General features: G+C 41.0%; 1 protein-coding gene across 6 annotated transcripts in view; it reads left to right on the top strand.

Annotated features, from left to right (window-relative positions):
* Positions 1 to 12,126, top strand: part of mark4b (MAP/microtubule affinity-regulating kinase 4b) — an 86,020-nt gene that overhangs the window by 62,487 nt on the left and 11,407 nt on the right. For 2 of the 6 annotated variants that reach the window (XM_022198083.2, XM_022198085.2), the window contains exons 12-16: positions 843 to 1,032; positions 1,117 to 1,337; positions 2,661 to 2,764; positions 8,375 to 8,653; positions 10,126 to 10,208. In XM_022198083.2, the coding sequence (XP_022053775.1) occupies positions 843 to 1,032; positions 1,117 to 1,337; positions 2,661 to 2,764; positions 8,375 to 8,653; positions 10,126 to 10,208 (877 nt within the window). The remainder of the gene's footprint in view (positions 1 to 842; positions 1,033 to 1,116; positions 1,338 to 2,660; positions 2,765 to 8,374; positions 8,654 to 10,125; positions 10,209 to 12,126) is intronic. The other 4 variants (XM_051957821.1, XM_051957822.1, XM_022198084.2 and 1 more) reach the window with 2 other exon arrangements.

The raw sequence follows: 12,126 nt of genomic DNA, 5'->3' as shown, positions 1-12,126 counted from the left end.
ATCAGACATTAGAAAAGAACAAAAGGTGAGAAAAGAGCAAAACTAAACATTTAAGAAGAATCAAACTGAAGACAACACATTTGAAAAGACACCAGTTAGACTTTAGAAGATCACATTTAACAGAAGAGACGATAAAACGATCAAAAGAGCAAAAACAGATAAAAGTCTAAAAGCGCTTTCTAGTCTGAAATGAAAACATCAAGTTGTGTCTTCAAACATTTTCTCTTTCTATGTTCTTGGTTTGACTGTGGACACAATTACTAAGAACTCATTTCAGAAAACTGCTTTCCAGATAAAGTTTACTATTAGTTGAAGGCATCGATCAAACTAATGTTACCTTCTGATCTCCACAAACTTTACTGTTCAGTGAAGAGAATCAAAGTTTGTTCAGGATTTCTAAAGAACCCACAGGTGAAGGTCTGAGAAGAACTCAGATGGATGGTCTAAATGTGAAATCAAGACTCATGGTCACAAGTTTTAAGGCTTCTGTTAACCACAAAGTTCAAACTAACAGAGAAGTACTGGGAAACTTTTAAAACTTCAGTCCTCAGACTGTCGAAAGGTTCAAACTGAAAGACAATTGCTCAAGAACTTTGAGGTATTCAGTCCTTGGACTGTCTGAAATTTAAATATAACAGAGGTCTACACACAAACACACACACAGTCCCTTTTTTTTTGCCCGTGAGATATTTGGAGTGTGGCGTGAGAGCATGTGAAGGGACTGACTTGCGTGTGTCTCACGGTCAAAGCGTGAGAGTTGGCAGCCCTGCCAATGTCCAGTCATTTTATCATATAGTGTACTATTGCATCTATCTGTCTGTTTTTGTGTGTTTGTCTCTCAGACGGAGGGCACCGAGTCTCGGTCGGGCAGCAGTCTAAGTCTGGCTCGAGTCCGACCCGGCACCATCAGCAATGGGACGAGCAAACACTCCAATTCCTCTTCCTCCTCGGGTGCACCGTCTTCCTCGTCTGGCCACAAGGCTCAACGCAGCGCCTCGACGTACCACCGCCAGAGACGACACTCCGACTTCTGTAGGTCCAAATGCCGTGGCTGTAGTTGAACTTCCAGTTAAGTCGATCCATCCACCTCACCAAGAACTCTGGTTACTCCTCTAGGTGGTCCAGCGGTTCCGGGTTCGACTCACCCCAAGCGAAGTCCCAGTGGCGTCGGCGAGGGGGCGGGGCTTAAAGAGGAGCGCCCGTCGATCCGCAAGCCGAGCACCAACACCGTCGGCTCCCGTAGCATCCCGACGCCCTCCAGCCCCATGGTCAGCTCCGCTCACAATCCAAACAAATCCGAGATACCCGACCGACGCAAGGAGGTCAACTCGACCACGGTGAGGCCCAAAGGACATGTTGTCAACGCGTCTGTCACATTTAATCCCTTATCAATACAGCAGGTGCAGATGGCAGAGGCCTCGCAGTCAGCCTAATCCCATTTCCTCAGATTACGGCGCACCGAAGCCGCACTGACATAGATATTATTGAAAACACACGTATGTGAGTGTTTCTAAACAGATTAGGGGCACTTACATACTGTGAGATGAATAATTCAACTGTAGGTTCATTCAGATGAGAGATTAAGAAAGAGAGAGTATGATGAATGTAAAGAGTTAAAGTCAGATTAACCTCAGATTAACTTCATAATGTTCTGGACGGCAGAGCTCATGGCTGCCAGAGGTCAAAGCAGGGAGGTCTTAGTTTTCAAATAGCGTCAGATGTATACACTACTGTTCAAAAGTTTGGGGTCACCCAGACAATTTCATGTTTTTTATGAAAACTCACACTTTTATTCATGTGCTACATAACTGCACAAGGGTTTTCTAATCATCAGTGAGCCTTTCAACACCATTAGCTAACACAATGTAGCATTAGAACACAGGAGTGATGGTTGCTGGAAATGTTCCTCTGTACCCCTATGGAGATATTCCATTAAAAATCAACTGTTTTCAGCTGGAATAGTCATTTACCACATTAACAATGTCTACACTGGATTTATCATTCATTTAATGTTAACATCTTTGAAAGAAAAACCTGCCTTTCTTTCAAAACTAAGGACATTTCTAGGTGACCTCAAATTTTTAAATGGTAGTATCCATGAATTAAAGTTGCTCTATGTTAGTTATAGTTGCTCTAAAGAAGTCAAAGTTGCTCTGCATTAGCTAAAGTTGATATTACTAGTTAAAGTAGCTCAATATTAAAGTTGTCCTATATTAGCTCAATGAGTTAAAGTTGCTCTGTGTTATATAAAATTGCTCAAAAAGGAGTTAAACTTGCTTTATATTAGTCAAAGTTGCTTCATTTTAGTTAAAGTTGACCTGCACTATCACTCAAAAGTTTGAGGTCACTCAGACGATTTCATGTTTTCTATGAAAGCTCAGACTATTATTAATGCTAACATAACTGCACAAGGGTTTTCTAATCATCAATGAGTCTTTCAACACCATTAGCTAACACAATGTAGCATTAGAACACAGGAGTGATGGTTGCTGGAAATGTTCCTCTGTACCCCTATGGAGATAGTCCATTAAAAATCAGACGTTTCCAGCTACAACAGTCATTTACCACATTAATAATGACTAGACTGGATTTGTCAAGACAAGTTTTTGTTCTGGATATAATTCATGTCTGAACTTTTGGGTTTACCATTCTTTCTCCAGAACAACATCCCTGCTAGTGCCATGACTCGAAGGAACACGTATGTGTGCACGGACCGATCCAGCAACGACAGACACTCCCTCCTGCAAAACGGCAAAGAAAACAGGTGAGCAGATCTTATCTGTGCGTCTGTCTGCGTCTCTGTTTATGTTTTATTGGATGTTTGATGACAAAGTTCACTCACAAGTCATCCATGGTTGCAGAAATCCTTCAAAATGCAGACATTCTGTTTATTCTTCAGGTCTTTATTGGTAGTTTTGAAATCAAACATGAGACAGATTAGGTGTGACCATGGATCTTACCTGTGTAAACAAGTTTATTTGGAGTGCTGTGGTTTCTTTATGATTTATTATCACCACTACGAGTGAGAGAGAATGTTTTCTGTCTGTGCAATTAGAATTTACTTAACCCTGCTGTTAATTTCTGAACATTTTTTGGTGCAAAAAAGAAATGCAAAAAAATGTTTTTTTAAGAACATTCGGGAAAAAAATACCAAAATCCAGCAAATTTCACTGGATTTTGTTGATTTTTTTCTGAATATTCCTAAAGAAAATATTAGAACTTTTACTGATATATATATATATATATATATATATATATATATATATATATATATATGGAATCACTTTAGATATTTTGGCATTTTTTGGAAGATTTTTATTCATTTTCATTTTTTATTTTGAAAATTTTTGTTTCTTGCCAAATTATTTTTTTTAAATCAAGCTTTTAAGGGAAACTTTTAAGAATTTTTTAAAATTTTCTTCCCAAAGATTTTGCAATTTTTTTTTAATTTGGAAAATTTTTTGCTGAATTTTTTTGGATTTTTTTCAGATAAAGGAACAACTTTTTTTGGTGCCTGTACATGAGGGCAACAGGAAGGTTAATTTTGGTGATAATTTCTGGCTTGAATCGAGTCATTTTCGGTTTTGTGTAGCCACATTCACCCCAGTACAGACAACCAAGAGCACAATTATTGATTAAGACTTCATGCTCTACATTTTACCTTTATTTGTCTCCAAACCTCCTGAAAACCCTCAGTTTCCTGAGTTTAGGTCTGAGAAATGGTTATTGAAGAATGCGCTTCAGTTTTATGGGAACAAGTCTGGTGCACGGGTTAATAATTGATTTATACTGTGCAAATTACACAATCTCAATTTGATTTTGTTTTTTTAACTGAGTGTAGGAAATCATTTTGTATTGACGGTAAACACCCGGTGAGATGTTACAGTAATAAGTTTGTTTATGAACTGGTCTGACTGGTACAGCTTGTCTCTTTCTGCTTCACACACATTTTGCCTGTTCAAGGGAGGATAAAGGGCTTAAACTGCACATGAGTGGCTTCGTCTCTGTGAGTTTGTGTACTCGGCGTGAGCTGTCTGTTGTTATGACAGATGGTTGTGCGCTTGTCAGTCTCATGGCATCACAATCTCCCGTCTCACTCTCGGTTTTTCCTGTGGTCACTCTTTCTCTTTCTCACTTTCACTCTGTTTTCTATCCCTGTGTGTCTCTGAGGAGGCTGAAGTTCTCTTTGTCGTCTGACCTCCAGTAAAATATTTCTCTGCACAGATGGCTGGGTAAGGGGTGGGGGGGCGACTAGTCAGAGGGTGAATCACGTGGATAAGAGACTGGTTGTTCTTACATCTAAGCCTCCACAAAAGTAATGAACAAAAACAAGAATGTACAGACAGTTTGAGCTTAAAAAAAGCAAAATAAACTGCTCTCCTGTGAGCAGAGAAGGCGACACACCCCGCTCTGTTGCATTCTGCCGTTAAAGCGAGGCGGCGTTCTCCGTTGTTGCTCGGTTTTGTGGTTTGACTGGCAGCGGTGCAGGATGCAGGCAGGTTAAACAAGGGAAGGGTGATTGGATGAGGAAAAAAGAGAGACGGGAGCGGCGGCATGAAGTGCGGACTGGCGTGGAGCCAACACAACCCTCTACTTGCCTCAGAGGCCTTGTCAATGTGATGCCATGCTAGAGTAGTTGATGGGACGATCACGTGCACGGACACACACAAACACAGTACCATCTAGTTAATCATAATGCACATTCAATGTATTTATATGTGGTAAAAGTCCACTATAGGGGCATGAAGAATCTGTATTTACAGAAAGGTTCTTGCATGAATTGCACATTATGAACAAGGACACGAAGATGAGGAACTTCCTGCTGAAATACTCAAAGAAATCGTAAACATAAAGCTCAGCAGAGAGGGAAAAACACAATTTATGTATCACTTTAAAACAGGAAAGTGTGTGAAAGAAATGCGGTAGAATAGAATAACTTTATTGTCATTGGACACAAAATTGTACAACAAAATTGATGGGAGCATCTCCACACAGTGCGCCTAAAAAATACAAATATACATTATGCATACAAAGTAAAAAGAAAAGTCCAATTAAAGTCTGGATGTACACACACTCAGTTGTAAGAAAGTTGAATGCAGACTGGTTTTTTTTTGCCTTTTCTACTTTATTAGAATTCCTTTCTTGTGTACTGTAATTTGCCCGTGGGTGTGAGTGTGATTGTTTGTCCTGCTTTAAGTTACTGTATTGTTTTTAAGTTATTCTCTTGTTTTTACTGTGAAGCACTTTGGTCACCCTCTGGGCTTTTGTAAAGGGCTATACAAATAAACTTTGATCATTTAAAAATACAAATCTAGTAGAGAAGTTGAATGCATAAGTGTAGCTTTGAACACAGTGGGATAGCTTATCCTTTAAAAAAAAAACTGCCGATTTGGTTGATTAGTAATGTTAAAAAACAGTAGCGTAACTGATGTTGGTCTTGTGGATATTGTAGATGAAAAAAGGGTGGCTTAAAGTAGTGCAAAAATCCCATACAAGGTGCAGTTAGATAAGATAAGATTTATTGATTCCTATGTTACAGCAGCTAGATACAGACAAGGCATGAAAGAAGCAGGACAAGAATTACAAAAGTACAATAAAGCTACAAAACAAATAGAGATGTAATACTAAAGGTCTCATGGAGACAGTGTACCAGGCACGATGAATCTACATGTGGATATACACTAGCATTCAACAGTTTAGGGTCACTTAGAAATGTCATTATGTTTACTTGCATCAAGAGAAGTGACACCAACAGAGCAGCAGTTCATACAAGCATCAGTTCTGAGGATTTGATGAGTAAACATGTGGATGTGTAGACATGGGATTTGATGAATTTACATGTGCACAGATATAGCGTGAAAGACAATGTACCCGCAATTCTGTTATTCCAGCCGGAAACATTACTGGGGAAAAGACCATGATGATGTTACACTGGAAGAGCCATAAGAAAACCTTGTGTACAGTTAAAGATGGCGGCGTGTTTCTTTCTTGTTTTATTGTTTGTCCTGAAGTTTCTTTTTATATTTTAGGCTTTGCTCTTATGTTGTATATATTTTAGGCTGAGTTATATAGTCTTTTCTCAATGCTGCTATTTGGAGAGTACCAAACCGATTTTCACTGTTTTCTGTAACAGTGACAATAAAGATGTATTCTATTCTATTTTGTTGATTGATGTGGAAATGTGTCGCTAAATACAAGGTCTATAAGGGAAAGAAGGTGTAGATATTTCCAGATTTTGCAAATTTCTCAGTGAGTAAGTCTACAAGGAATACCTTAAATTCTACTGAGCTGAATGGCTCGGGTGTTTGGCAGAGGTCAGCTCTCTTACAGCTGTTTTTCAGTCTGCTTGTGTATAATCTGATGGACTTGAAGGGAGGTTAGTGGAACAGATGGTGTCCAGGATGGGTTCAGTCCCTCCTCGCTTTTGCATCATCTTCACTTTCTCTCATTCCCACCGTTTCTTCACTCTTCAGTCTCTCGGACCCTCTCTCTCCTTGCCCGTCCCTCCGTTTTCCGGTCCGTCCCCAGTTCGCGTTGACGTTAAACGCTTTTGCTCTGCAGCGGCCGAGCTTCAACTTAACCCGTCTAATGGTTCAGCCCCGCTTGAACCCAGTGTGTGGGAGTTATCTAGAGCGTTATGTAAAGCAGCCCCAGGCCACCAGCCAGAGAGTCAGGGGTGGAGGTGAGGGGAGGTGTGTGTGTGTGTGTGTGTGTGTGTGTGTGTGTGTGTGTGTCACTGTGTGTCACTGTGTGTCACTGTGTGTCACTGTGTGTCACTGTGTGCATAGGTGCGACAGTGTTGGGTGAAGAGAAAAGAATTGGATGTGACGTAAGGGGACAGGGGAGAGAGTGCGTTTTAGGTAATATTTCAGCTTTGACAGCTCTGTTAGGTTTCCTTTATGTACATAGTTATGCTTGTGACTTAATGTGGCATTTAAGTTAAATATTTGAGAAATTAAGTAGATTTCCTGGAAAAAAAAAACCTGACATTTGAGTTGCAAAAGTGTTCAATTTTTTTCTTGACTCTGCAGCAGGCGCTTAGTTCTAAAAATGTTTATGTATGTGGAGACACATTGTCAGGAGACATTATGCACCGTCACACTAAAAATAGGATCGTTGTGACGGTAGATTTTGCACACGAGGCTGTTTTTGTGGAAATTCAGTCGACAATATTAGATCTGTAGCAAACACTACAATGAGTGAGGAAAAATGACGCCGCAGTAAGGGAAATTGAGCCCACAATGACAGAAAATGAGCCCACATTGATCAAATGACACTACAATGAAAGCAAATTTGTTCACAGTGAATGAAAATGAGCCCACGGTAAGGAAAAATATACCACAATTAGGACAAATGTGTTTCCAATGAGGGATACTTAGTTCACAGTGAGGGAGAAATGAGTTCACAGTGAGGGGAAAAATGAGTCCACAGTGACGGAAGAGGAACCCACAGTGACAGAAAATACCCCACAGTGAGGAAAAATGAGCCCACAGTGAGGAAAAATGAGTCCACAGTGACACAAAATACCCCACGGTGAGGAAAAATGAGTCCACAGTGAGGAAAAATGAGTCCACAGTGACACAAAATACCCCACGGTGAGGAAAAATGAGTCCACAGTGAGGAAAAATGAGTCCACAGTGAGGAAAAATGAGTCCACAGTGAGGGAAAATGAGCCCACAGCGACAGAAAATACCCCACGGTGAGGAAAAATGAGTCCACAGTGAGGAAGAATGAGCCCACAGTGAGGGAAAATGAACCCACAGTGACAGAAAATACCCCACGGTGAGGAAAGATGAGTCCACAGTGAGGAAAAATAAGCCCACAGTGAGGGAAAATGAACCCACAGTGACAGAAAATACCCCACGGTGAGGAAAAATGAGTCCACAGTGAGGAAGAATGAGCCCACAGTGAGGGAAAATGAACCCACAGTGACAGAAAATACCCCACGGTGAGGAAAAATGAGTTCACAGTGAGGGAAAATGAACCCACAGTGACAGAAAATACCCCACAGTGATGAAAAATGAGCCCACAGTGATAAAATTACACTTGAATGAAGGAAAATTACTCACAATGAATGAAAATGAGCCCACAGTGAGGAAAAATTTGTTCACCGTGAGGAAAAGGACTCTACAGTGAGAAAAAAATGATCCCACAAAGAACAAAAATGAGCCCACAGTGAGGGAAAATGAGCCCATGGTGATAAAATGATACTACAATTAGGGAAAATTTGTTCACAGTGAAGAAAAATGACCGTGAAAAGGAAAATTGTCATATGTTCTGGTGCTGTAATGTGAGCTATTTCATTTCTGCACTTGTACAAATAAATCAAAATGATCCTAATTCAACCTACCTCCACTCTTGTCCATTCCTCCAGCTCCCTATCCCACCGCCTCCCCCCTGCCTCCCCCTCCACCCACAGCATCGCCGGTGCCTCCGGGGTGTCCTCCTCGTCCTCCACGCCTTCCTCCCGCCTCTCCAGGGGATCCACGGTAAGGAGCACTTTCCACGGAGGACAGATCAGAGACCGCCGGCCTCCCTCCCACGCCCCTCCGGCCTCCCCCACACTGTCCCACGATGCCAGCCCGCTGCCCCACGCCAGGACCCGGGCCACCACCAACCTGCTGAGCAAACTCACCTCCAAGCTGACCCGCAGGTAAGGGGAGAAGCCAGACGAAGGAGGGGTGGAAAGGTTAGCATGAAAGAGGACGATAACTGGTAGAAAAACAGCAAAACACTGTGGCTTCATTCGGCCATTTGCAAGCATTTTAAAGGTTGTGTGATTGTTTTTGCTAACCAGGTGTTGGTGAAATGACAGCAGATTTCCTGTAGCCCATTTGCTATGAACCTGTACATGAAGATCATTTAGCTAACTTCGCTGCCACTCACCGTCTCTTCCTTAACCAGTACTAACCTACACGCCTTCCTTCTCTAATCTTTGAGCTTCAACAGGAACTTGTCTTCCTTCATGTCAGACCTGGGTCTAATAGTGTTTTAGCCATTTACCGCCTGCTTCTTTATCCAACGGCAAATGTAGTAAATGTAACATATGTCGGGATATATACAGAAAACAAGCTGATTTTAAGGTCTTGAAAACTATTTTTGGGACATCAGAGACTTAAAATTGAACTTAAACTGCTTTTTTTTGCTCTTTGTGATGTTTTTCATTAGACAACAAACAGTTTGAATTACAAAACTAATGCTTCCCGAATCAATATGAACTCTAAAAACTATAATAATTTATTATACGACCAAGAATTATTGTGACATGCCGCTGGGAAGTAGATAGAATAGTGTCCTTTTTGTTCCTTCTAACTCATATTTTTACTAATATCTTCATAAAACAGGTATTAAACTATGTGTTATTTGTACTTAGTATGTCTTAAAAACTAATAAAATTGAATTAAACAGCATTTTTTTAGCTCTTTATGGTGGGATTTTCTTGGAAAACTAACACTTTAGTTGATAAAACCAATAGATTTTGCAGGTTTTGATTGGATATGCGAGTCTCTACAGTTGCAAATGTTTATTTCTTACTACTATTACCATTAATCAGTGGGTGAAAAGTGAGAATTTTGCGCTGGGAGACTTGACATTTACGAGACAGCATTGGAAGATGTATTCTGTCCTGCACAGCCACCAAACTCAGCAAAAATATAGTTCAAATTGAATTGAATAACCTTGACTCTCCAGTTTCTGTCTCAAAGAGTTTTCCTGAAGCTGAAAACCAGTCATCTGTTACACCCAGGTCTGCTGGTCAGGTCGACACACTGTTTGGTTTTTACAGTCACTTCTTCTCGGCTGCTTACTGTTGCTTTATCTGTTTGTTTGTTTGTTTGATTCTTTAACAACTTGGGCTTTCTCTTGCCAGTCACCTGCCGGTCTTTTCTCCTCCTCTCTCCTGAACTGTACTATTTGATTTGTTGCTTCTCTTCCTCTTCTACCTGTGCTTCTTACTGTCTGTCATTCTATGTTGTCTCCCCCCCCCCCCCTCCTGTCGTCACTTGCTTTGTTTTTTCTTTCATTCTATGCCTCTCTCTCTCTCTCTCTCTTTTTGGACTCTAATTCTCCTTTTCCATTCCTCTCATCCTCTCTTCACCTCCCTCTCTTCTTCCTCTCTCCTCCTAGGGTCACTCTTGACCCTTCTAAACGTCAGAGCTCAAACAAGTCCATGTCGGGCTGCACCCTCCCACAGGGGACAAAAACAGTTAGTAAGTCTTCCTTTCCCATGTTTTCTGGCTGCTTCTGTCCGTCCGTCTGACTGTCTGCCTGCCTGCTGGTGCCCCGTCATCCCCTCTGTCCCCTCATTCGCTGTCTGTTGCAGGTTGGAGTTTAGTTATGCAAACTTTTGTCTGAGGCAAAGCTACTCTGCAGGGGGGAATTTAATCAGTGGTGGAGGTAAATCTTTGTTAGTGCAAAATAAATACACGTGGAAGGTTTATTAAGCAGTTTTTCAGTGTTTCTGCCTATCAAAACGACTCCAAAGCTCATCTTATTTTAATAGTAGTGGATTTTACAAACACAGTGCGGATATATTCTGTATCTTTTCCACATTTTGATTTTATCATGTACCTGTCACAGTGAAAAAGATTTCTAAAAGTCGGCTTGAATGTGTGAAAAATTAAGCAAGTTTCATGAAGAAACACATTTAAATTGTAAAAAGCGTTCATTTTTTTGTCGTCTCTGCAGCAGGCGCTTAGTTCTAAAATGTTTATGTAAGTGGAAGCACGTTGTCAGGAGACATTAGGATCATTGTGACGGTAGATTTTACACACAAGAGGCCGTTTTAGTGGAAATTCAGTCAATATTAGATCTGTAGCAAACACTACAATGAAGGAAAAATAGCCCACAGTGAGGAAAAATTAGCCCACAGTGAGGAAAAATGAGAGCACCATCAGAATTAATTTGCCTACAGTGAAATAAAATGACACTACAATGAGGGAAAATTTGTTCACAGTTAGGGAAAACAAACCTACAGTGAGGAAAAATGAACCCACAATGAGGAAAAATGAACCCACAGACTGTCACTGCTGTTAGCTACTTCAGCCACGATGCTAATCGGCTCAATATAAACCCTAAAAAAGGTAAAAATTTATGATACGAACAAGAATTATTCTTACATGCTGCTGTACAGATATAATAATGTCCTTATTGTTCCTTCTCACATTTTAACCAATATGCTCAAGAAACGGGTATTAAACTGCATATTATTCATACTTATGTCATAAAAAGTCCAAAAATTGTGCGGATTTTGTTAACTCACGGTCTACAGTATAATATCAGAGCCTTTTACGTTCAGCTGTGGTGATAAATACTCATCCCAACATGTCTCTAGTAACTGACAGAGATGAGTTGAGGGCGAAATCAGGATTCAGAGCACCTCTTTAGAAGCTTACAGTGAAGGATCAGCTGATTCAGGACATTTAGGAGTCAAAATGGAAGCGATGAGGCTCCTTAAAAGTGCTGCAGAAACTGTGCAGCATGAATAAAATAGTACAACCTCATTGTGTACAAGGTGTGATCCCTTTACATTCAGCTGCTGCGGTGACTCCTTATCCCACCTCACGTCCTCAGGTAACCGACAGAGATGGGTTTAGGGTGAATTCAGGATTCAGAGCACCTCTTTAGAAGCTTACGGTGGAGGATAAACTCTGACTAAGGACGTTTAGGAGTCAGGAGCCTTACGAAGTCACGGCCCAGTTTCGCTCACCGTTCACTCTGCGACTAAAATTGCATTTTGCACAGATTGTTCTTCCTGTAGAGCGGCTTTATCTCCGAAACCGTGCGTTTGTGTCGCTAAAACTCTGATCAGCAGCTGTCTGCCTGAGTGTCTGTCTGTCTGTCTGTCTGCCTGGACTGCTTGTGTCTCTGTTGGCTCGGCTTCTCGCTGTAGCAACGCTAGAGGCTGTAGGCGGCGCGGTACCGTTACCTGCTTCCTCCAAACCACAGAAAAGTGTTGGTTTTCTGCAGCAAAATGTGGTTAAAGCTGATTTGTGGGTATTTAATGCTCCCTTACTGTTGCATATTGGTTGTAGATGTTAGCATCAGGTGCAATTAAGGTGTTCTTTAAGCTTATTTAGTCTCCTTTGTAGGATCAACAACCCTATGAGGATGTGTGTGTTTGTTTGT

This window comes from Acanthochromis polyacanthus, chromosome 13 (assembly GCF_021347895.1).
Source record: "Acanthochromis polyacanthus isolate Apoly-LR-REF ecotype Palm Island chromosome 13, KAUST_Apoly_ChrSc, whole genome shotgun sequence".
NCBI lineage: Eukaryota > Metazoa > Chordata > Actinopteri > Pomacentridae > Acanthochromis > Acanthochromis polyacanthus.
Note: the sequence above shows the minus strand (reverse complement) of the source record. Positions and strands in the feature narration are given on the sequence as shown.